Source organism: Ambystoma mexicanum, chromosome 6p, assembly GCF_040938575.1.
Source record: "Ambystoma mexicanum isolate Mex_15411 chromosome 6p, UKY_AmexF1_1, whole genome shotgun sequence".
Classification (NCBI taxonomy): domain Eukaryota; kingdom Metazoa; phylum Chordata; class Amphibia; order Caudata; family Ambystomatidae; genus Ambystoma; species Ambystoma mexicanum.
The window spans coordinates 1,415,168,714-1,415,194,464 of NC_090935.1; the positions used below are offsets into that span (position 1 = coordinate 1,415,168,714).

The window sequence follows — 25,751 nt, forward strand, 5'->3', positions numbered from 1 at the left end:
ACAGAGGCAGTGGCAACAGTGATGTGCATCAAGATCCGATGGCGTCCAGTTTAGTTCGGCTGGGCTGTGCTGCAAGTGTACAAAGTACCAAAATAGCCAAGCAGATGATTGAACTATGCCCTGACGAAGGACTTGATATAGTCCGAAAGGCCTTGGCAATGATTGCAACTGCACCAACTAACTAATAAACCGAAAAGAATGTTTTGGAATTAAACAGCACTTGAACATAATTGTTAAAGAGATTCTACTTTGAAACAATATTAGAAACTGTATTACATTTTTCAAAGTAAAAAAAAAACTGTGGACATTAGGGAGTGCAGCCGACACCGAAGCGCAGATAGCCTTGGTCTTTTTCTCCAGTTATGCGTTTGTGCCCAGCACCGAGGCACTAATTGAAGGGTTTGCACCCCACTTACACATTTTCTAGAACAGAAGAAATGCTTCTGGTATATTTAATTGCAAGTTATAACAGAAGAACGAGCTGTGCCCCCTCACCTGTTACGCATATTAATAACAGTGACCATTCATATATTGTACACAACAAAGTTGTCTCTTGGCTTAAACGTGAAAACTTATTTTAATGTCACTACCAGTGATGCCATAGAGTATCGAAGACTGATAACACTCCTTGTAATGTTATTTTAGGTAATGCCACTTCCGGTGATGACAATAGAGCGCCTTACTCTGTCAAGTCACAGCTCACTGTGAAGAGGAAAGTAGCACCAGAAAGCCCATGTTTTTAACGCTCACTGTTCCATGATGCGTTAACCTGTTGACACGAAATCTGTGCGGATAATGCATGCATGTTTTCACATTTCATTCATTCAGAAGATGCTTGTGTGAAACAATGACTTCTGTGGTGCGAAGTCAATAAGACAGGATACAGATTTGGCTGGTTGTCTCCTTCGAGCTGAGACATTTTTCAAAAATAAGGGTGGTGCACTCGTTTTACTGGCTGTTTGATTTAGGGAATAAGGGCTGTTTAAAATGAATGTCAGAAGGCTGGAAGCCAGGAAAGTGATGTTTTAAAAAAAAAAAACGCGTACGAGCCTGGGTACCACTTTGGGCAGAGTGGGACTACTCACGTTAAGGCTCTTCGAGACTCCTTCAAATATGTCACATCACTGTATCACCCAGATACAAATGTAAGACTCAAGGATGACATTTTGCGCCACTAATACTTTTATTTTACCGTTGAGTCACATTAGTATGAGGGTAAGTTAGCAGTCCCATGTCATGAATGATATCACGATCCAGGTTTGCCTTTTCACATTGCATTCCGGCGCCTGTAGTGTTTTCTCGTTGTTCGCATTGGACTCCAAGTCCCAGCATGCTGTTGCGAGGTAGGGTTCGTCCAGGTCCAAACGAAAAAAAGTCGCACGGGAACATCGCTTTTGTATTTTTTTTCTTTTGTTGACACCTGAAACCGTGTAGGCTTGCACCTACCGGTCTCCGTTGCTCACACTGACACCAATGTGCGTGGCATTGGTTCACGGGGAGTGTACACCACTTCCTCCCCACACAGCTCTCCCCCTGCACCTGGGCGGAGCCCCCGACCCCCTCCGCCGTGTGCGTAGCGCCGCCAGGTTCCTGTGTTGGTATCGCTTTGATTGAGGAAGCTGCGCCTTAGAGTGGAGTCTCCGCCGGTGAGCATCCTCCACACGGCGCCCTGACTGGAAGGCGGCTGACAGAGTCTCTCCTCAGAGGGAACCCGCCTCTGCTCAGCAAACGGGTCTCTTCGGGTCTCTTCTCGGCGGGGTATGAGCAGCGGCTGTGCGGTGCCCCAGAGATGAGGGGCGCCTTCTCCTCATGGCCGTGGGTGATGCCCCTGCTGGTCCTGACTCTGCGCGCTGCCGCCTGGGCTTCCTCAGCGAGGCACGTTGTGGAGTTGAAGGTAGCGCTGGAGGAGATCCACCGAGTCGACCCCAGGTTCCTGTCAGTGACCATCGATGCCAGTCTGGCCGCAGACCCCAAGTACATCGCCTTTTTGGGGTAAGTAAGTGGCGGGGGCAGTGCCCTCTCCCCACACCCAGGGTCCACTCAGTTGTGCGTTTTGGAAAACGGGAAATAAGCCCCCATGTTGGGCTATAAACACTGCCGGTCGGTAAGGCACTGTGAATGGATAATATCCAGGGGCACGCCACGACTGATGTTGAATGTAGCTGGGAAGGTAGCTCAACAGGTTGATAGACGGCTGCTGCGATCTTCCCATGGGCGTAATTTTAGGGGGAGGGACAGGGTTGTTTTTTAATTTTTTTTTTTTTTTCTTCAAAACCTTATTTTGTATGAATATTTCTTATTATAGTGTCAACCAGGTATGAAAGCAAATGAAAATATAACGTTCATGCATATCTGTGTATAAACTACACGGAGTGGGCTGGGGGGATGGATCCTAAAAAAGAAAAAAAGTGTAAAGACTGCCGGAAAACATTCCCATACAAATCACTTAACGGAAAAAAAACAATATTGGGTGGAATGAACCCGGCTTAATTCTTTCTTTACACCACCACAGGATGGCCTCCTATACTTCGCTCAGTTACTTGCTCATATTTGGGAAGCAAATTCATGTTTCTTATTGAAAATCAAAAGTTGGTACGGAATACATGGGCAAGGATTGGGTTAAAGCCCGGTTCAAGGAAATAAGTAATTGTTTTGCCTGGCCCAGCGCAGGAAAGGGCTGGGAAGGAGCTCCTTCCGGCAAAGTCTGCCACAGAAAGCTCGCCGGGCTGTTCCCAAGCGGAGCTCTCACCGAGGAGAGGGGCAGTCCAGCTAGAAGAGACCGCAGGCACACTAGACCGAATGCAGGAACAGCCTGGAGAAAGTCTCACGCCCCGTTTAGATGCTGTCCACGTTTCTATATATCTCTTACAATTTACAGACGAATATCTCTTTGTTAAGTAGTGTTGTGACCGCTATAAAACGCATAGCACAACTTCTATTACCAAGCCAGAAGGATGTTTTGCTGGCTCACTAGCACAGACCTATTATTTAAAATGAAAAAGGTGTGCTTTCTTTTGTTCCCAAAATGTTTTTTGCTTTTATGCAAATAGTCAGCCATGGGTTCCATGAAGAGACGGGGTTTTTTCTCTACATGCCAGGGCCACGCCCATCAGAGCCGGCCTTAGGGCAGGCCTTGATGGACGTGGTCTTGGCGAATGCCCGTGGCACCATTGGCTCCCAGTGCGCCAGCTCGAGGAAGCCTTTTACAGGCTACCCTGAGCTGGAGTGGTTGAAGTGTCATTTTGAAATTAAATGCGCTCGCGGGCGCACTTAACAACAATAGGGTGATGGCACCCTATTGAGATGATTACCACCCTGCTCCTGCATAGGAGTGGGGCGATAATCATCTAAGTAGGGTGCCACAGCACCCTATTGTTAAATGCATCCTCTCGTGCAAGCACATTTAATTTTAAAATGACACTTATCCCACCACAAAAAGACATTTGGCTCCTCCACTCCTCCTGCTGCACCTGTGTTCGATTGGGGATGGGGGCACCAAATTGTCTTTTCTGCCCGGGGCGCTGCTGCCACTGATGCCCATTCCCAGTATTTTTTTCTCCATTTCCAGCACTAACCTGCTAGCTGCCTCTATGATAATCACGCCCCCCCAGTTTCCCATAAGCTGAGCTCCGTGTTTCTATGTTTGATTGTTCTTGTTGCGCCCATATGCCTCCGGGTTCTGAAGAGCGCGTTATAAATTTGTAAAGTAAAGCACTGGCTTGGAGTGGGCCCATTGATTTACAGATGGGTTTGATAAGGTGACTGAGGGCCCTATTCTCTTATCCAGGTGTTAAGTGCCAAAAACGATGTAAAAGGATTAACAACCTTTTCAGTACTTAAGACCTATTCTGAAGGTGGCGCATTCCTCCAAAGTCGAAGAAATGCACCACTTTCGGAATACATATGGCGGTTGCTGGGATGGGTTGGAAACCAACCTAGCAACCGCCACATTCGTAAACTGGCTTTTTGGAAGCCTATTCTTGTGGTACTCCGTCAGTTTAATATGTGCGCTAAACTAGCACTCATATACGGTACCCTTTTGGTGCCGTTAAACTGGAGGAGTGCCACAAGAAGCCTTGTTTGGTGTAAATGAGTGTTCATATACACCCGTGTCACTGCACGAGTGTATATCAACGTTGCATCCTGCGCTGCTCGCTTTAAATGAGTGTTCATATACACCATAAAGGTGTATATGAACACTTTCCTGTACACCAAAGTAAGCAGCTTCAACATCCTGCAATGTTGAAGCTGCTCACTTTGGTGTATAGGAACGTGTTCATCGTTGTTCTCAGCAGCATTTTTGTAAAATAACGAATATGCTGTTATTTTACAAAAATGCTTCCGAGATTGGATTGCGCCCGTTAGAACTAAAAACAGGCGCAATCCGCACAGATCACTGTCGTGCTCTACGAGGACGCCCAAGCCCACTTGAGAATAGTAGTGGAGCCTGGGCGTCCTCTTTTGGCGCAGTGAATCGTGCTGCTTAGCACCTTCACTGCGCCAAGTTGATAATAAGGCCCTGAGATGGGAACTGTGGTATCAATGAGGAGAAACTGTCTTGTTTGGGGGCAAAGCTGCAATTACTCGGTAGTGGCACTTAAAACCGACCTGCTGTGTGGTGGTTACCCCAACCCAGAATTCTTCAGTTGGTGTGTAGTTAGGGTTGAATGGTCTCCATCTTAAACAGTTCGGTTTTCAATAGCTTTCAGAATCTTAAGTAGTTGGCTCAACTCCCAGCCTCCATCTTGGGTTTTTTGGGAGTCTGAGGCCCCCAACTACTCAGAAGGTTCAGTAGCTGTTTGAAAATTGATATATGAAGTGTATGTGTTTGCCAAATGCTTGTTTCGGCCTGATTTTTACAAAGATGCAATACCCGCTTTCTGGTGGAACTAAGTTACACAGTAGTTTCTGGTTTCAGTCCCCAGTACATGACTGCGAGTTCACTAAATCCATCGTAACTGATTGGGCGGGAGGCATTCTCAGTAACTCCTTGTGTGTGACATTGAGACCACACATTGTGTGGTGGTGGTGCTGCACGCTGCCTGCCTCTGCAGTCAGGGGAGGACTGGCAACATTTAGCCTGGTGGGCAAGTGTATTTTTCAGGTCCAGTGTGCAGTGGTTCAAACCCACAACCCGGGGCAAAACGAAACCTACATTTCAGCAGGCTAACCCTTCAAATGTTGTGAGAGGCGCTACGTTTTGGAGACTGTTGGGGAGGGGTAAACTTATTTGTGTGGGGGAGCATCTAACTCCTCTACGAATTCTAATGAAACTATTCTAGTGCAGCTTCATTATAATAAGCAGTTAACTCTCTCCTTGAAGTCTGAAAGCTCCCACTTAAGGACCGCTGTGAGAATAAGCGGTCTCCTGTCCAATCACTCTCCTAACATGCAACTACTAACCACACATCACAGTTTCAATTGCCTAAAAATGTATGCATATGAATGCTGTGGGTCAGCCAGGTCGAGTCAACATAGCCCAACATGTTGGGGGGGGGGGGGTGGGGTGGAGGAGACTGAAGCCTAGTCGGCTCAATGGTGTTGCTCCACTGCCCACAGTGCAGCGGACCCAACTTCCAGAACTAGTGAACTCAATCCAAACTTCTCCTCCTCACACACATTCTCAAGTGTTTATATTGCAGACATTATTCACATTACTTTCCTTTTATACTGCAACATGTCTTTCTGTTATGTTTGTGGTTACCTAGAGACCTGGACCCAAGGAAACTCTCCAGAACCCAAGCATACTAACATTATTTCACAGAACAGTATAATTAGTGAAATGGGAAAGCTGTAATTTCATCTTTTCCCAGTTTGCAATTTGACAGCAGGCTACATCTCCTCTCACCCCATCCAAGGCCGTCTTTTGATTTTGACCAATCTAAAGTGGTCATTAAGGCAGTTAATTCATTGGTAGATGGAAGCCATTGCTGACCCCGGGGGCCTGGCATCACTTTCAGGGCCAAACATGAGCATGCATGGCCAAAGAAACATGCCTGGCTTCCTGCCTCCTCAGTCTACAACACAAAACCCATACCTGCCACCCTCACTATACAACCGCCACATCATAAGACCCTCACTTGGCATCCTGCCCTCTTCCCCCTCCCCCACAATGCACATTGTGTAAATGATTTACAAATATAATTATCAGCATCAGACCTGCCCCAACGTTCATACAATTCAGAAAAGAGCTGAAGACCCACCTCTACAAGGAGAGTCTCCTCCTTAACACCTAGGCCATCACGTCTGCCCTCGTGCCATCTGACTAGTTAGACGCCGCCCGCCCCTCTCCTCCCTGCCACCCAGTACAGCTGTACCCCTCCTCTGTATCCTACCCCCTCTGTATATCTGTTCTGTTGTAAAGCGCTCTGTTATGTATCTGTATTGTTGTATACCTCTGTAAAGTGCTCAGTTGCTTCTCAAAGCTAGGTCCACGCTCAATAATAAATACCATAATATTAATAAATGTGCAGAGTTACTCTAAACCCATATGAGCAAGAATTTCTTAACAGGTAATTAAGAAAAATAAGGAACTGAAATATATTTTCTATGTCTGGCCATATTAGCCATGCTTCTACACTGATGGAAACTGTTTAATATTGAGTGAAAAGCTGACCACCTTGCTATAATGCACAGCACATTGTAAACACTTTCATATTTAGTGAAATACGAGCCGCAAAATTTGCTTTTCCATGTTGTGATGAAGTACATTAGTTTTTTCTAAAAGTATGGGCTTCGAGGCAATGACCTTGAGCCTCGTACAGCAATTTTTAATTGTGTGAACAATGTCCGTTAACCGCTGTGTAGGCAGGAAGGAAGCCAATGTACTCGCAAAACACAAAACAAAGACAGCAGTGAATACTGAGAACTACAAAATGCAGGCCTTCTGTAGTTCTTTTATGAAGGACATAGCCATGTCCTTGTCCATGCTGTGTATGTGAACGAGGATGTCAGCTAAAATTACAATTGTTGACAGATTTCCTAATGGCCGCTGAAGTACAGCACCATGTCCTTGTCCATACTGTGTGAACGATGCTTTTCAGTTAAAAATCCAATTGTTGGCAAAATCCTTAGTGGCCTCTTAAGGACAGGACCAAGACTGGAGGGGGTGTCGGTACTCCTGCTCTCTATATGGTAGAGGAGAGGCACAGAGGACCCCAGCCAAGATTCTCTATTATTGGTAACGTAGTAGAGCAATCGAGGCCTAGTTTCACAGGAGGTAATGCAGGCTGGTTCTTAAGTACAGTGTAGTCCCCGAGCCCCCACAAAGGAATGTCCACACACTGTATTACTGAAAACAGTCTTTATATAATTTAATATTCAAAGGTATGTACACAATCACAATAACGCACTTTGTTCTCAGAAATCAACAATGATAAATATATACAATTCTAAAGTGGTACCACCAATGTTATCAAATCTCATTAAAGTGCATCAACTGTACGGTTAAAATGTCACACAGATCAATAACGAGGAAACTAGCAATAGAGATAGGAAGGAACGTAAGATGGTTGAAACAATAGGCAGAATACCGGCCTCTACCGATCGACACAGTTCTGTGTGGAGATCCCCCCGGACAACCTATAAAATAAAGATATATAGCACAAGCCCATTGTGCAATAGCCTTATTTCCTCCTATTAAGGTTTTACCCTCCCCCAATGTACCTGGTGGAGTAGAGTTCTTCGAAGACGCGTCGAAGGATCCTTCTTGAGTGACTCCCTTTAAAGCAGGAGCCACAGATCGTCGAGAGGCGTCGAAGATGGTGAACTTGGTGGCGATGAGAAGTTAAGGGGTGCCGAGACCCTGATGTCAATCTAGGCGGTGCTCGTCAGCGACCTCCTGCGAGGATGAGGTGTGCGGGGCACCTCGGAGACGGATTGTTCAGGACCGCAAAGAGTTTCAGAAGAAGTGGGGAGGGACAGAGTCAGGGCTTCCCAGGACTTTGGGAAAACAAGGTAATAGGTAATAGAAAGCAAGAGGCCACAGGGACCATCTTGTTTTCCATCAGGAATCAACTGATTCCAATGGCAGGGCCTGGGAATCCTAAAATGGAGGATACTCAGCGCACCTGTCAAAGTCAGCATGGCACTGCCACCAGCCCATACCCTGCTCTGCGGGCCATCCATAGGTGCCCAAAAACATACACTCGGGGCACAGGGTTGTACCCCCACCCATGGGTGCCGTAAGGGTATCCCACGGGTCTGTTCACCAAACCAAAAGAGAGCTGCACCGCCAGGAGTCCCACATGAACTGCTGCATGGAAAACACGACAGAACACACGATAAAAAGGCACTAAAGGACAAGGATAAGGAGGCCCTGTCCCTCCAATGCATATCCAGCATCACAACCATGTCCTTGGCTAGTCTTTGCAAGAGAATACACAAGGGGAGTTCTTGGGGGCGTAACTGGTGCTGCTGGATGTTCTCTGCGCCAGCGCTCAAAATGGCTTTGATGTTCCATGAATACGCGGTGCGCCAGAATGCTGTTTGGCGCACACGGCTGGCGCACGCTGACGCACGCTATCTCTCTGCGCTGCTTGCGTGCGCTGCCTCTGCGCTGAAATCTATGAATTACCCTGTAGATCAGTGGCTCACCCCTGAATTGTGCCAGAAATAAACCTTTAAAGGAGTCCAGCAATTATTGTACAGAATTCCAGATAGACAAATGATGTGTTATTCCTAATCTTTCTCATTTAGGGTCACTGCTCACAGTGTTACACTTGTGGAACACCCTGTTTTTTTTTAAAGAGGTCTGAACAAGAATGCCATCCAAAGAGCCACATTGTGCTGGCCACAGCCCAGGAGCTTCCATTGAAAAAAAGAAATAAATAAGAATATCTTTTTTTTTTTAGGGGTAACAAGGGAGACCTCAGGGGTCAAAAGTGCGACTCCTGGTGACCCCCAAATGACATCCCTGTGCAGCTCCCCCTGATGTCTGCGTTGTAATATGTTCCAGAGATTAGATATTAATGGCGCAGATACAGGAGTGCCGCAGGGGAAAGGCCAATGGCCTTTATAGGTGCGAATGGCTAGTCATGATAAATGGGAGCGGAGCATAACACTGCATGCTGTGTGAAATACAGACTTGTGCAGATGATCGCACATTGCATTTTCTTTCATTACACATCCCAAATGCAGCCTACGACGGTTATCTTCCATTCAGGGTGGGAAAAATGAAACTATGATAGGATTGACACATTTGATTGAAGCACAAGGCTGGACTTGAAACCCTGCCTTTAAAGTTAGAAGCTCCCTTGGCACGCCCCTTTTAACGATTTTTTTTATTTTTATTTTTGTATTGTTTTGGCTCAATCTTCAGCCTTTCAACAGTGTTAAAAACATCTAAAACCGTTATTCCACATTTGTTTTAACATTAACATTCCATCATTAAAATAACAACATTTAAAGTCCAATTTATTTTTAATTCAAAAAAAGTTAATTAAATACCCACTTGTATAATTACTGTATTAAAAAATGAATAAACTTTTAAATATTACCTAGGTCCAATGCTTCTACAAATCTAACCGTGGCTAACACCAAAGGGACATATTCTCCACTAAAAATCATTGCCCAAACATTGTCCTCTGCTAAGTCTCTAGAGTTCTTTAAATACTTTGCCAGGTTTGATTTCCTTAAGGCTTTCAGTTTTGTGCATCTTGTTATCAAATGTCTTAATGTTTGGATCTCATTTCCACAGAATCAACAGCTTTTTTACGTCCTTTGGCCTTTTGCCCGGGTCACTGTTACCTCTCTTGTCTGCCTTTAAGCACGCCTCAATGGTTAACCCTAACAGGTTCCAGTAGGATTAATTAAACCCACTGAGCGGGGTTTATAGATTTGAAATCTGCAGTACAATAGCAAGGGGAGAAACAAGATCATGCTTGTCGTTTGTTTTTTACACATACTATGTTCGTTTTTTTTTTAAAGCAATCTGCAATATTCAAATAAAAATAAAGTAAGGCTGAAAATGACATTTCACTAAATTAAATGACATACATTTTTTGACCCATAAACTGACCTAGTTCTGACAAAATTGGATCCAGTGACTGTCCATCTGCTCATATTGTAACATGTGAATTAACCAATTTGGCACATCTTGCCAGTCAGAAAATGTTATTAGTTTTAAAAACAGCTGTATAAACCTACCTAGAAGCTTTATTTTGAGCTTTGAAGCTAGTGAATCCTTAGAATAGCTCAGTGCGTTAAGAACCCGCAGCACAGATCTAGCTGCAGGTTTCACATAGATCACTGCAGCAGGCACATTAACCCTTTAAGCAAGCAATTCAAAATAAGGTCATATGGCTAAAAGGTGAGAGTGATTATATCACCATTTTATAAAGCGCACACCAATAACAGAACGGTCTGTTGCAATTTCTGAAGGCATAGCCGGATACACTGACTCTGGACTGATTTTTTTCCTGTTCCTCCTAGCGTTTTGCAGAAACTCCTGTTATTAAATATCCCCATTTTTTTTTTTGTTGGTGTACTCGTTAGGCATATCGTAGGGCAATAGTATACAAATCTCACTCTCTTACACAACTGTAAAGTTTAAGTTTCCCAATGAAATGCAGATCCACAAGTAGCAGGCTTAATGTTTGATGCAGATATTGAGGCCATGTATGCTGGTAAGATAGCTCAGCGGGTTGAGCGCTTGCTGCTGGGATCTGTGTATGATCTGCAGGTTGCAGGTGCGAACCCTGCAATGCAAACTCAGCCTTTCATGCTTCTGAGGTCGATAAATGAGTACCAACTTCAGTTGGGTGATATTGTATGCAAATAGGTTCTATGTAAAGCACTTTGATGGAAACACTATATAAATAACAAATTCCCTAGCTTGCAACTAATAAACTGTGAATAATAAAAAGGTGCAACTCTCACTTGAAGTTGATTAGCTTTATAGATCTGCAGAGAGAGGACTACATTCCAAAAAAGCCTAAAGCATTGCAAAGTAGTTCCATAACGTGGCTGACATCTCTCATCAAGCACTGGCTGCTCATTCAATGGCGTTTTGCATTCTGGGACTTGTAGTTCAGTTTTTCTTAAATGTTTCTACCACAAATCAAATGCAAATGTGCATTGGCTTAAAAGCAAATCCTCACCTTTTGTCAGCTTCTTTCCCTCCACTGCCTCCTTACTCTATATGGTGGCTGTAAAGCAGAGATGTAGATTAGCACACAGTGCTTGCTTTTCGCATTATTGAAAACAGGCATCCAGCATATTGTCTTGCAGATCTGTAAATAAAATGTGCAGTTCTGGAAGAAAATAAAACGGTTGTTTTGCTTTCAACCAAGCAGGTCACTTTGTAGGTTTCCTTAAATATAAAGTGGACATTTTCTTTTACAAATGAAACAAATAGCTTGGGAGACCTGTTGTCTGGGCTTGCCACATTTGTGTTCTTATTGAATGGGCCTGTTTTGATGGAGTCCTACTACCCAATTTGGAAGGTATGATCCTTTCAGGTGATTTTTTGGAACTGGATTATTGAAACATACTTTCTAATAGAATTATTGATAGCAGTATTTTGATTGTTTTGTTTTTCATATACTTTAGATTTGAACATTGTGGACATTTAGAAGATTATTGGTTTTCTACCACACTATTTAATAATAATAATCATTTAGCATTTATATAGCACTACAAACCCTCAGGTATCTGAGTGCTGCTTATCATTACCCACGGTGTGTGGTGCTCATTTATCAACCTCGGAAGGATGAAAGGCTGAGTTTGGCCCTGCCAGATTCGAATCTCTGTCAGCAGGCTCTGCATGGATGTCAAAGCAAGTGCTCTACTCACTGAGCTATCGGACCGACAGAATGACAGACTTTCATGACAGAATGTTACTTTCATAAGAATCGCACATGAATCATACGGTAAGCCGCCTTCACTTATCCCGGATTCGTTTTGAGATTATTTACCATATAAGGAGTATGCGAGTTATGGTTCTTTTTCTTGACTGATTTTACAGAGGTGATTTACTTTGCTTCTGAAGAAGGGGCAATAAAGTCCCGAAACACGTTGAGCTGGATCCAATTGTTTTTATGAATAACTTCATTGAACGAAGAACACAAATACTGGACATCCTTCCACTAAATTTACAAACCTAAAGTGGATTTTGAATATCATGTAACCACTTGAATACTATAACTAATTGTTTGGCCATTCTAGCCTTGGATAGTGTGCAGGGGGACGGGAGTATCCCGCTAGTTGGGATACTGTTTATGTTATATTACTAATAGTGGAGAAAAATACCAAGGCTATCTATCTCTTTCCAAATATCTTCCTTCTCGAGCTCTTTGCTCATCCGCCTCCAACTCCCTCAGGGTCAGTCGCTTCTCCAAGCAACAAATTGGTGGTAGATCTCGTTCTTCGCTGGGGCCTTGCTATGGAACAGCCTCCCTGCCTCTCTGAAACTTGAGGAGAACCATCTCCGGTTCCAGAAGCACCTCAAGACCTTCCTCTTTGCTTCTGCTTTCTCTCCTCCTCTCCCCTGCTGAACTCCTGGCCGAAACTGAAACTACACTGGTCACCTGGCTACCCTCTATTCTCGGGCCCAGGTCCCCTCCCCGCCAGTTGCATAACTACACTGCTCCCCTGGCAAACCTTTCACTTGGGGGCTGTTTCTGTATCCCTAAAGCCCCCTACCAGCACTTGACACCTGATGTCTGGACTTACCCTTGCACTTGCCACCAGCTGTCCGCACCTCTTATTTATTGTTTTTATTTATTCTACTGTTTATCCTATCTACTGAACTGCCCCCCCTTTCCACTCGCACTTTTCCCCTTCCCACTCCCCAGCACTTGCACGATCTCAATGTCACCTGACCTAGTAAGATCGTTCTCTCTGCCGTCCTTCTGTTCCCCCTCCCGTGCCTCATCGCACCTTGAAACACTTGTGCATAGGCGCGTTATAAATGCCATATCATACCATATCAAAGCCTTCGATGTGGGTTGCACTCCCTAACATCCACTACGTGTTTTTTATTGTTGAAAACTTTGAAAATGTTTACGCAGTTTCTTATATTGTTTCAAAGTAGAATCTCTTTAACAATAATTCTCTAATGTTGTTTAATTCCAATAAAATTCTTTTCGGTTTATTAGTTAGATAGTTGGTGCAGATGCAATCATTGCCAAGGCATTTTGGACTTTATCAAGTCCTTCGTCAGGGCATAATTCAATCATCTGCTTCGCTATTTGGTATTCAAGATGCTGGCTGTCCCTGTGTCGAACAGAGGCCGTGGCAACAGTGATGTGCATCAAGATCCGATGGCGTCCAGTTTAGTTCGGCTGGGCTGTGCTGGAAGTGTACAAAGTACCAAAATAGCCAAGCAGATGATTGAATTATGCCCTGACGAAGGACTTGATATAGTCCGAAAGGCCTTGGCAATGATTGCAACCGCACCAACTAAATAATAAACCGAAAAGAATGTTTTGGAATTAAACAGCACTTGAACATAATTGTTAAAGAGATTCTACTTTGAAACAATATAAGAAACTGTATTACATTTTTCAAAGTAAAAAAAAAAAAACTGTGGACATTAGGGAGTGCAGCCGACACCGAAGCGCAGATAGCCTTGGTCTTTTTCTCCAGTTATGCGTTTGTGCCCAGCACCAAGGCACTAATTGAAGGGTTTGCACCCCACTTACACATTTTCTAGAACAGAAGAAATGCTTCTGGAATATTTAATTGCAAGTTATAACAGAAGAACGAGCTGTGCCCCCTCACCTGTTACGCATATTAATAACAGTGGCCATTCATATATTGCACACAACAAAGTTGTCTCTTGGCTTAAACGTGAAAACTTATTTTAATGTCACCACCAGTGATGCCATAGAGTATCGAAGACTGATAACACTCCTTGTAATGTTATTTTAGGTAATGCCACTTCTGATGATGACAATAGAGCGTCTTACTCTGTCAAGTCACAGCTCACTGTGAAGAGGAAAGTAGCACCAGAAAGCCCATGTTTTTAACGCTCACTGTTCCATGATGCGTTAACCTGTTGACACGAAATCTGTGCGGATAATGCATGCATGTTTTCACATTTCATTCATTCAGAAGATGCTTGTGTGAAACAATGACTTCTGTGGTGCGAAGTCAATAAGACAGGATACAGATTTGGCTGGTTGTCTCCTTCGAGGTGAGACATTTTTCAAAAATAAGGGTAGTGTACTAGGGAATAAGGGCTGTTTAAAATGAATGTCAGAAGGCTGGAAGCCAGGAAAGGTGATGTTTTTTTTTAAAAAAAACGCGTACGAGCCTGGGTACCACTTTGGGCAGAGTGGGACTACTCACGTTAAGGCTCTTCGAGACTCCTTCAAATATGTCACATCACTGTATCACCCAGATGCAAATGTAAGACTCAAGGATGACATTTTGCGCCACTAATACTTTTATTTTACCGTTGAGTCACATTAGTATGAGGGTAAGTTAGCAGTTCCATGTCATGAATGATATCACGATCCAGGTTTGCCTTTTCACTTTGCATTCCGGCGCCTGTAGTGTTTTCTCGTTGTTCGCATTGGACTCCAAGTCCCAGCATGCTGGCGCCTGTAGTGTTTTCTCGTTGTTCGCATTGGACTCCAAGTCCCAGCATGCTGTTGCGAGGTAGGGTTCGTCCAGGTCCAAACGAAAAAAAAGTCGCACGGGAACATCGCTTTTGTATTTTTTTTCTTTTGTTGACACCTGAAACCGTGTAGGCTTGCACCTACCGGTCTCCGTTGCTCACACTGACACCAATGTGCGTGGCATTGGTTCACGGGGAGTGTACACCACTTCCTCCCCACACAGCTCTCCCCCCTGCACCTGGGCGGAGCCCCCGACCCCCTCCGCCGTGTGCGTAGCGCCGCCAGGTTCCTGTGTTGGTTTCGCTTCCATAGAGGAAGCGGCGCCTTAGAGTGGAGTCTCCGCCGGTGAGCATCCTCCGCACGGCGCCCTGACTGGAAGGCGGCTGCCAGAGTCTCTCCTCAGAGGGAACCCGCCTCTGCTCAGCAAACGGGTCTCTTCTCAGCGGGGTATGAGCAGCGGCTGTGCGGTGCCCCAGAGATGAGGGGCGCCTTCTCCTCATGGCCGTGGGTGATGCCCCTGCTGGTCCTGACTCTGCGCGCTGCCGCCTGGGCTTCCTCAGCGAGGCAAGTTGTGGAGTTGAAGGTAGCGCTGGAGGAGATCCACCGAGTCGACCCCAGGTTCCTGTCAGTGACCATCGATGCCAGTCTGGCCGCAGACCCCAAGTACATCGCCTTTTTGGGGTAAGTAAGTGGCGGGGGCAGTGCCCTCTCCCCACACCCAGGGTCCACTCAGTTGTGCGTTTTGGAAAACGGGAAATAAGCCCCCATGTTGGGCTATAAACACTGCCGGTCGGTAAGGCACTGTGAATGGATAATATCCAGGGGCACGCCACGACTGATGTTGAATGTAGCTGTGAAGGTAGCTCAACAGGTTGATAGACTGCTCCTGCGATCTTCCCATGGGCGTAATTTTAGGGGGAGGGACAGGGTTGTTTTTTAATTTTTTTTTTTTTTCAAAACCTTATTTTGTATGAATATTTCTTATTATAGTGTCAACCAGGTATGAAAGCAAATGAAAATATAACGTTCATGCATATCTGTGTATAAACTACACGGAGTGGGCTGGGGGGATGGATCCTAAAAAAGAAAAAAAGTGTAAAGACTGCCGGAAAACATTCCCATACAAATCACTTAACGGAAAAAAAACAATATTGGGTGGAATGAACCCGGCTTAATTCTTTCTTTACACCACCACAGGATGGCCTCCTATACTTCGCTCAGTTACTTGCTCATATTTGGGAAGCAAATTCATGTTTCTTATTGAAAATCAAAAGTTGGTACGGAATACATGGGCAAGGATTGGGTTAAAGCCCGGTTCAAGGAAATAAGTAATTGTTTTGCCTGGCCCAGCGCAGGAAAGGGCTGGGAAGGAGCTCCTTCCGGCAAAGTCTGCCACAGAAAGCTCGCCGGGCTGTTCCCAAGCGGAGCTCTCACCGAGGAGAGGGGCAGTCCAGCTAGAAGAGACCGCAGGCACACTAGACCGAATGCAGGAACAGCCTGGAGAAAGTCCCACGCCCCGTTTAGATGCTGTCCACGTTTCTATATATCTCTTACAATTTACAGACTAATATCTCTTTGTTAAGTATTGTTGTGACCGCTATAAAACGCATAGCACAACTTCTATTACTAAGCCAGAAGGATGTTTTGCTGGCTCACTAGCACAGACCTATTATTTAAAATGAAAAAGGTGTGCTTTCTTTTGTTCCCAAAATGTTTTTTGCTTTTATGCAAATAGTCAGCCATGGGTTCCATGAAGAGACGGGGTTTTTTCGCTACATGCCAGGGCCACGCCCATCAGAGCCGGCCTTAGGGCAGGCCTTGATGGACGTGGTCTTGGCGAATGCCCGTGGCACCATTGGCTCCCAGTGCGCCAGCTCGAGGAAGCCTTTCACAGGCTACCCTGAGCTGGAGTGGTTGAAGTGTCATTTTGAAATTAAATGCGCTCGCGGGCGCACTTAACAACAATAGGGTGGTGGCACCCTATTGAGATGATTACCACCCTGCTCCTGCACAGGAGTGGGGCGATAATCATCTAAGTAGGGTGCCACAGCACCCTATTGTTAAATGCATCCTCTCGTGCAAGCACATTTAATTTTAAAATGACACTTCTCCCACCACAAAAAGACATTTGGCTCCTCCACTCCTCCTGCTGCACCTGTGTTTGATTGGGGATGGGGGCACCAAATTGTCTTTTCTGCCCGGGGCGCTGCTGCCACTAAGGCTGGCACTGATGCCCATTCCCAGAGTATTTTTTTCTCCATTTCCAGCACTAACCTGCTAGCTGCCTCTATGATAATCACGCCCCCCCAGTTTCCCATAAGCTGAGCTCCGTGTTTCTATGTTTGATTGTTCTTGTCGCGCCCATATGCCTCCGGGTTCTGAAGAGCGCGTTATAAATTTGTAAAGTAACGCACTGGCTTGGAGTTGGCCCATTGATTTACAGATGGGTTTGATAAGGTGACTGAGGGCCCTGTTCTCTTATCCAGGTGTTAAGTGCCAAAAACGATGTAAAAGGATTAACAACCTTTTCAGTACTTAAGACCTATTCTGAAGGTGGCGCATTCCTCCAAAGTCGGAAGAAATGCACCACTTTCGGAATACATGTGGCGGTTGCTGGGATGGGTTGGAAACCAACCTAGCAACCGCCACATTCGTAAACTGGCTTTTTGGAAGCCTATTCTTGTGGTACTCCGCCAGTTTAATATGTGCGCTAAACTAGCACTCATATACGGTACCCGTTAAACTGGAGGAGTGCCACAAGAAGCCTTGTTTGGTGTAAATGAAAGTGTTCATATACACCCGTGTGTTGTATATGGACACTTTCATGTACACCAAAGCAAGCAGCTTCAACATCCTGCAATGTTGAAGCTGCTCACTTTGGTGTATAGGAACGTGTTCATCGTTGTTCTCAGCAGCATTTTTGGAAAATAACGAATATGCTGTTATTTTACAAAAATGCTTCCGAGATTGGATTGCGCCCGTTAGAACTAAAAACAGGCGCAATCCGCACAGATCACTGTCGTGCTCTACGAGGACGCCCAGGCCCACTTGAGAATAGTAGTGGAGCCTGGGCGTCCTCTTTTGGCGCAGTGAATCGTGCTGCTTAGCACCTTCACTGCGCCAAGTTGATAATAAGGCCCTGAGATGGGAACTGTGGTATCAATGAGGAGAAACTGTCTTGTTTGGGGGCAAAGCTGCAACTACTCTGTAGTGGCACTTAAAACCGACCTGCTGTGTGGTGGTTACCCCAACCCAGAATTCTTCAGTTGGTGTGTAGTTAGGGTTGAATGGTCTCCATCTTAAACAGTTCGGTTTTCAATAGCTTTCAGAATCTTAAGTAGTTGGCTCAACTCCCAGCCTCCATCTTGGGTTTTTTGGGAGTCTGAGGCCCCCAACTACTCAGAAGGTTCAGTCGGTGTTGTAGCTGTTTGAAAATTGATATATGAAGTGTATGTGTTTGCCAAATGCTTGTTTCGGCCTGATTTTTACAAAGATGCAATACCCGCTTTCTGGTGGAACTAAGTTACACAGTAGTTTCTGGTTTCAGTCCCCAGTACATGACTGCGAGTTCACTAAATCCATCGTAACTGATTGGGCGGGAGGCATTCTCAGTAACTCCTTGTGTGTGGCATTGAGACCACACATTGTGTGGTGGTGGTGCTGCACGCAGCCTGCCTCTGCAGTCAGGGGAGGACTGGCAACATTTAGCCTGGTGGGCAAGTGTATTTTTCAGGTGCAGTGGTTCAAACCCACAACCCGGGGCAAAACGAAACCTACATTTCAGCAGGCTAACCCTTCAAATGTTGTGAGAGGCGCTACGTTTCGGAGACTGTTGGGGAGGGGTAAACTTATTTGTGTGGGGGAGCATCTAACTCCTTTACGAATTCTAATGAAACTATTCTAGTGCAGCTTCATTATAATAAGCAGTTCACTCTCTCCTTGAAGTCTGAAAGCTCCCACTTAAGGACCGCTGTGAGAATAAGCGGTCTCCTGTCCAATCACTCTCCTAACATGCAACTACTAACCATACATCACAGTTTCAATTGCCTAAAAATGTATGCATATGAATGCTGTGGGTCAGCCAGGTCGAGTCAACATAGCCCAACATGTTGGGGGGGTGGGGGGGAGGAGACTGAAGCCTAGTCAGCTCAATGGTGTTGCTCCACTGCCCACAGTGCAGCGGACCCAACTTCCAGAACTAGTGAACTCAATCCAAACTTCTCCTCCTCACACACATTCTCAAGTGTTTATATTGCAGACATTATTCACATTACTTTCCTTTTATACTGCAACATGTCTTTCTGTTATGTTTGTGGTTACCTAGAGACCTGGACCCAAGGAACCTCTCCAGAACCCAAGCATACTAACATTATTTCACAGAACAGTATAATTAGTGAAATGGGAAAGCTGTAATTTCATCTTTTCCCAGTTTGCAATTTGACAGCAGGCTACATCTCCTCTCACCCCATCCAAGGCCGTCTTTTGATTTTGACCAATCTAAAGTGGTCATTAAGGCAGTTATTCATTGGTAGATGGAAGCCATTGCTGACCCAGGGGGCCTGGCATCACTTTCAGGGCCAAACATGAGCATGCATGGCCAATGAAACATGCCTGGCTTCCTGCCTCCTCAGTCTACAACACAAAACCCATACCTGCCACCCTCACTATACAACCGCCACATCATAAGACCCTCACTTGGCATCCTGCCCTCTTCCCCCTCCCCCACAATGCACATTGTGTAAATGATTTACAAATCTAATTATCAGCATCAGACCTGCCCCAACGTTCCTACAATTCAGAAAAGAGCTGAAGACCCACCTCTACAAGGAGAGTCTCCTCCTTAACACCTAGGCCATCACGTCTGCCCTCGTGCCATCTGACTAGTTAGACGCCGCCCGCCCCTCTCCTCCCTGCCACCCAGTACAGCTGTACCCCTCCTCTGTATCCTACCCCCTCTGTATATCTGTTCTGTTGTAAAGCGCTCTGTTATGTATCTGTATTGTTGTATACCTCTCTGTAAAGTGCTCAGTTGCTTCTCAAAGCTAGGTCCACGCTCAATAATAAATACCATAATATTAATAAATGTGCAGAGTTACTCTAAACCCATATGAGCAAGAATTTCTTAACAGGTAATTAAGAAAAATAAGGAACTGAAATATATTTTCTATGTCTGGCCATATTAGCCATGCTTCTACACTGATGGAAACTGTTTAATATTGAGTGAAAAGCTGACCACCTTGCTATAATGCACAGCACATTGTAAACACTTTCATATTTAGTGAAATATGAGCCGCAAAATTTGCTTTTCCATGTTGTGATGAAGTACATTCGTTTTTTCTAAAAGTATGGGCTTTGAGGCAATGACCTTGAGCCTCGTACAGCAATTTTTGATTGTGTGAACAATGTCCGTTAACCGCTATGTAGGCAGGAAGGAAGCCAATGTACTCGCAAAACACAAAACCAAGACAGCAGTGAATACTGAGAACTACAAAATGCAGGCCTTCTGTAGTTCTTTTATGAAGGACATAGCCATGTCCTTGTCCATGCTGTGTATGTGAACGAGGATGTCAGCTAAAATTACAATTGTTGACAGATTTCCTAATGGCTGCTGAAGTACAGCACCATGTCCTTGTCTATACTGTGTGAACGATGCTTTTCAGTTAAAAATCCAATTGTTGGCAAAATCCTTAGTGGCCTCTTAAGGACAGGACCATTGTAAAGACTGGAGGGGGGTGTCTGTACTTCCGCTCTCTATATGGTAGAGGAGAGGCACAGAGGACCCCAGCCAAGATTCTCTATTATTGGTAACGTAGTCGAGCAATACAGGCCTAGTTTCTCAGGAGGTAATGCAGGCTGGTTCTTAAGTACAGTGTAGTGCCTGAGCCCCCACAAAGGAATGTCCACACACTGTATTACTGAAAACAGTCTTTATATAATTAATATTCAAAGGTATGTACACGATCACAATAACGCACTTTGTTCTCAGAAATCAACAATGATAAATATATACAATTCTAAAGTGGTACCACCAATGTTATCAAATCTCATTAAAGTGCATCAACTGTACGGTTAAAATGTCACACAGATCAATAACGAGGAAACTAGCAATAGAGATAGGAAGGAACGTAAGATGGTTGAAACAATAGGCAGAATACCGGCCTCTACTACCGATCGACACAGTTCTGTGTGGAGATTCCCCCCGACCCCCCCTGGGCAACCTATAAAATAAAGATATATAGCACAAGCCCATTGTGCAATAGCCGTATTTCCTCCTATTAAGGTTTTATCCTCCCCCAATGTACCTGGTGGAGTAGAGTTCTTCGAAGACGCGTCGAAGGATCCTTCTTGAGTGACTCCCTTTAAAGCAGGAGCCACAGATCGTCGAGAGGCGTCGAAGATGGTGAACTTGGTGGCGTTGAGAAGTTAAGGGGTGCTGAGACCCTGATGTCGATCCATGCGGTGCTCGTCAGCGACCTCCTGCGAGGATGAGGTGTGCGGGGACCGCAAAGAGTTTCAGAAGAACTGTGGCCCAACAAGGTCATCGAGTCGTCGAAGTCTTTGTGGCCTTCAGGTGGCGGGAAACCCACCGGCGGATTCTCCTCGGCGTGTTGGTCATCCTCAACTTTCTCCGGCAGGACAAAGCGGTCGACGTTGCGGACAAGGGAGTCCTTGGATTCAAATGGTCTTAGGCAAAGGAGCGGGCGGCACCGGTCGTCGGCGGAACTGCATCAAGTGGTCCCCACGGCTGGGCAGCACAACTTCGACGGGCCTCCAGCGGTTACACAAACCGGCGAACCCTGGTCGACGGAAATGGACTTCGACAGCATCGAAGTCCTGGTGCTTTGCTTCGTTCTCAGCGGTCCCGTCTTGGGTCGGCAGCCTTTCGAGGGTCTGACTTCCAGGGAGCTTCGGCAAAGGTTAGCGGTGCTTGATGGTCCCTCGGAGCACGGAAAGAGGGTGCCTTACCAGGTCCTCTCTCGGATCAGTCCTTAATGAGTTCGGCAGCTTTCAGATCAGGTTGAAGCAAATGCAACACCAAGTCTTCGTCTTCCAGCTGGGCGTCGAGGATCAGCAGTTCCAGTTACTCTTCAAGTGTAGACACAGCTTCTGAACAATTTCCAGTGGTGAGAGGTCCCCAGATATACTATCCTGTCTCTCATCCACACTGCTGGGTCACTCTCAGCAGCCAATCATACAGAAGGGCATTCATGCAGTCAGTCAGCCAATCGGGCACACTGTGCATTCAGGTCATACTCCTCCCTCTCAGACACTCACAACAAGGAATGTGGATTGGGACAAGTACCCAGCCATTCAACACTACACACTGCATTCAGGCCAGTTTCGGGCAGGGCTGTCTCAGTCTGTCTCTCATACCAGAAACCAGATAGCCACAACAAGAAGTGCATATTGGTCACACACTCCATTCACCCAGGTCCCACCCACAGGGCGTACCCACAACATACAGTCACTGGGAAGGCTCCAGTCAGTCTGGACTGGACTTCACAACAACACCATATATGGAACTTCCACCCAACAGCCAGTCAGGGGGAAGTGGGGAGGGACAGAGTCAGGGCTTCCGAGGACTTTGGGAAAACAAGGTAATAGGTAATAGAAAGCAAGAGGCCACAGGGACCATCTTGTTTTCCATCAGGAATCAACTGATTCCAATGGCAGGGCCTGGGGATCCTAAAATGGAGGATACTCAGCGCACCTGTCAGTCAGCATGGCACTGCCACCAGCCCATACCCTGCTCTGCGGGCCATCCATAGGTGCCCAAAAACATACACTCGGGGCACAGGGTTGTACCCCCACCCATGGGTCCCGTAAGGGTATCCCACGGGTCTGTTCACCAAACCAAAAGAGAGAGAGCTGCACCGCCAGGAGTCCCACATGAACTGCTGCATGGAAAACACGACAGAACACACGATAAAAAGGCACTAAAGGACAAGGATAAGGAGGCCCTGTCCCTCCAATGCATATCCAGCATCACAACCATGTCCTTGGCTAGTCTTTGCAAGAGAACGGTGCTGTCAGCAAAAATGCAATTGTTGGCAAAATCCCTAGAAACCGATGAAGGACAGACAGTAGGCGTGGAAGGCTAGAGAATAGGGATGGCACAGAGCGTATATAACAGAGTAAGTTCAGGCCCTGCCATTGCTGTTCTGGGCGATGGATCTGGCAGGAAGATGCGGTCAGATGCAAATGGCTGGTCTGAGATGAAGAGCAGAAAAGGTTTCCCAGGTGGAAGGGTTCAACCCACTTCTAAATATTTCCCTGGAGATTTCAAGCCTTACGCTGGACCCTTGCTATTTAGAAATTATTTTGAGCAAAGCTTCTTTCATTTTGAGCTGCATTTTGAGCTGCTTGAGGAATCTTGTTTTTCCCCTCCTAGGCACTTCAGCTCACAGCCCAAGGGCCTAAGAGCAGACCCCTTATTCTGGATTGGCTGTATGCTGAGCACCATTACGTCAAAAGGACATTTAATTCCTTTTGAAGCATTAAATCCTATTATACATTTTTGACAAAAAGGCCATAGGGCAGCAATAGGTGTCTTTTTTTTAAAAAAAAAACATTTTTGAAAACCTTTTTCTCCAATTATTTTTTTTCTTTTTTTTTTTTTTTTTTTTTGTACATTCTTTTTTGAAAATATTTTTTGGTGGGATTTTTACACTCATCCAGTCTTTTCTTCCAGCCCTCTCCAACTTCCTACCTTCTAACGCTAGTGAGTATGATGGTCTTGTTTACCGTACATTTGATATCACATTGAGAAAGATATTGATTGTTGCAGATGCCTCTATGAGATTGCCTATCATGATTTGGTGAGGCAGGTGCTAGAGTGGCTAGCTTGATTTGTGAGGTTGCCTATCACGACCTGGTGAGTCAGCTAGTTAGTTTTTAAGGTGACTTTGATTTATTGGAGAAGGTTGATCAGTCTTAGTCTTGATTTGAGATGGAGGCAAATGACAATGGTTCAGCTTTTCCATTATTGTTTCATAATTAACAATAAAATTCTGTCTTACCCTATTTTACAAACCCATCACCCTTCCCTTGCTCCACACTCTTGACGCCTCCTGTTCTTACAATAACTTTCAGACCTCTTTTCCCTTTTTGCTCAATCCATTAACCTTTTTTTTAAAAAACACCTTTTATTTATTGAGAGAGCAGCTTCATAGCAAGACCGTTTAAATAAACATTGCATTGTGGTTTGAGCATAGTTCTGTTACACATGTGCATATAGCGGACAAGCAAATATCGCAAATCGGGTCGAGGATGTAGGCGTTACATCTACGTCAGATGTGAAATTACACAAGTATAGGCGCAACAGTGTCCATATGTCTTTGGGACGACAGGGTGTCGGGACCGACAGCACAGAGTTCCTCATCATCATTTACCATACATAAATCTTTCAGGAAATTGGACCAGCTGTGGATTTCCAACATTTCAGGATACATCGTTTGGCAACAATATAGGAGATATTGAATAGTCGTCTGGTGGTTTCCTTCACTTTACCAATGTCCCCAAACAAATACTTCAAAGGAGACAGTCTCCGGGACCGACGTTATTTCCTCCAAGGAGCCTCGCCACCTCCCGCCAGAATTCCACATGACCAATACATATGGTACGCTCCAGCATTAGGGGCCTTACATTTTGGACAAGACCCTGAACAATTTTCCACAAATTTAGCAAGTTTAGCTGGGGTATAATGCAACTGATTTAAGATTTTAAATTGTATCAATCGGAGCCCAGAGTTCATCGAAAGAAATTTGGTGAGTTGGCAGTAACGGGACCATCTGATGTCGTCAATCAGGGTGCCCATGTCGCACTCCCAGGTCTTTTTAATTGTATTACGTGAAGTGGAGTGTGTCTGCACCAAGGAGAATAGCCTCGAGACCCCCTTGCCATGACCATCTGTGGATACCACAGCTCTAATACACTCCTGCGTCTGGGGTTCCATTGGGAATGTTGGCCATCTAGCAGCAAAAGCAGCCCTCATCCGATGGAACTGGAAGCGTTTAAGCTGGCCCCTTCCCACCGCATCAATAAAGTCTGTAAGGTCGCAGAACGTGCCATCCCGGAACATGTCCCGCATTTTGAAAAGCCTATTAGGGTCCCAAGATTGCTGAAGGGCCTTGTCAAAGGTTGGGGAGATACTAGAGAAGTTCCACAGGGGGACCTCCGGGTCGTAATGGGTTTCCAGACCAATCCTTTTATAGATCTTGGACCAGGCGTGTATGGTGGTATATACCGGGGCAAATGGGCCAGTGTCCTTGTTGGTGGAGTTGAAAATAACAGAACGTATGTCATGGGATGGGCAGCGTGTTTTTCAAGGGGTATATGTGGGACTGTGTCCTTGTGATCGAACCAGTGTTTCGCAAATTGTGCCTGTGCAGTTAAATAATACAGTTCGAAATTGGGAGCAGCAATACCGCCTTGTGAATATGGTTCCACCATCTTAGCCCATCCCAGCCTGGCCGTCTTCCCATTCCAAATAAAGGAGGAGGCTAGTGACTTGAGTTTCGTAAAAAAGGGTTTAACGGGCCAAATCGGGATGTTGTTGAAATAGTATAGGAGTTTGGGCAGAACCACCATTTTAAGTAGTGCCACTCGGCTATACAAAGACAGTGGAAGACTAGCCCACAGCTGGAACTTGGTCGTCAGATTTAGCAATAGTTCACCGTGATTGTGTGTATATATAGCGTTTGTTTGTCTCTGGTTACCATGAGTCCCAAATAGCGTACCTGAGTAGGAGCGGGCTTAAAGCCCCTTATCTCGGATAAGTCACCCGTATTTGAGGTCGGAGGAAATATTTCAGACTTCGGGACGTTGATTTTATATCCAGAATATTCTGAGAACTCGTGTATGTCTGACATTATGTGCTGCACATTTTCATGTGGGTTTCGAACATACAATAGGGTGTCATCCGCATATAGTGATATGATCTGTGGGGGACCAGTCATCCTGAGTCCTCTATGTGAGTGGTTCTTACGAATATATTCAGCCATTGGTTCTATGGTAAGTGCGAAAAGGATGGGTGAGAAGGGACAGCCCTGTCTGGTTCCCCTATGTAACAGGAATGTGGAGGATAGGGTATTATTGGTTAGGACTTTGGCAGACGGCCGAGTATACAATAGCCAGACACATTTAATAAAATATTGGCCGAGACCAAACCGCTCGTGTACCAGAAAG

The 25,751-nt window shown here is 45.4% G+C and overlaps 1 protein-coding gene across 1 annotated transcript in view; it reads left to right on the forward strand.

Moving 5' to 3' along the window:
- Nucleotides 1–14,875: 14,875 nt before the first annotated feature.
- The window catches only part of HPSE (heparanase), a 366,331-nt gene continuing 355,455 nt past the window's right edge, over nucleotides 14,876–25,751 (forward strand). Inside the window, exon 1 of the mRNA XM_069626116.1 lies at nucleotides 14,876–15,245. Coding sequence (XP_069482217.1) covers nucleotides 15,043–15,245 — 203 coding nt within the window. The 5' untranslated portion in view covers nucleotides 14,876–15,042. The remainder of the gene's footprint in view (nucleotides 15,246–25,751) is intronic.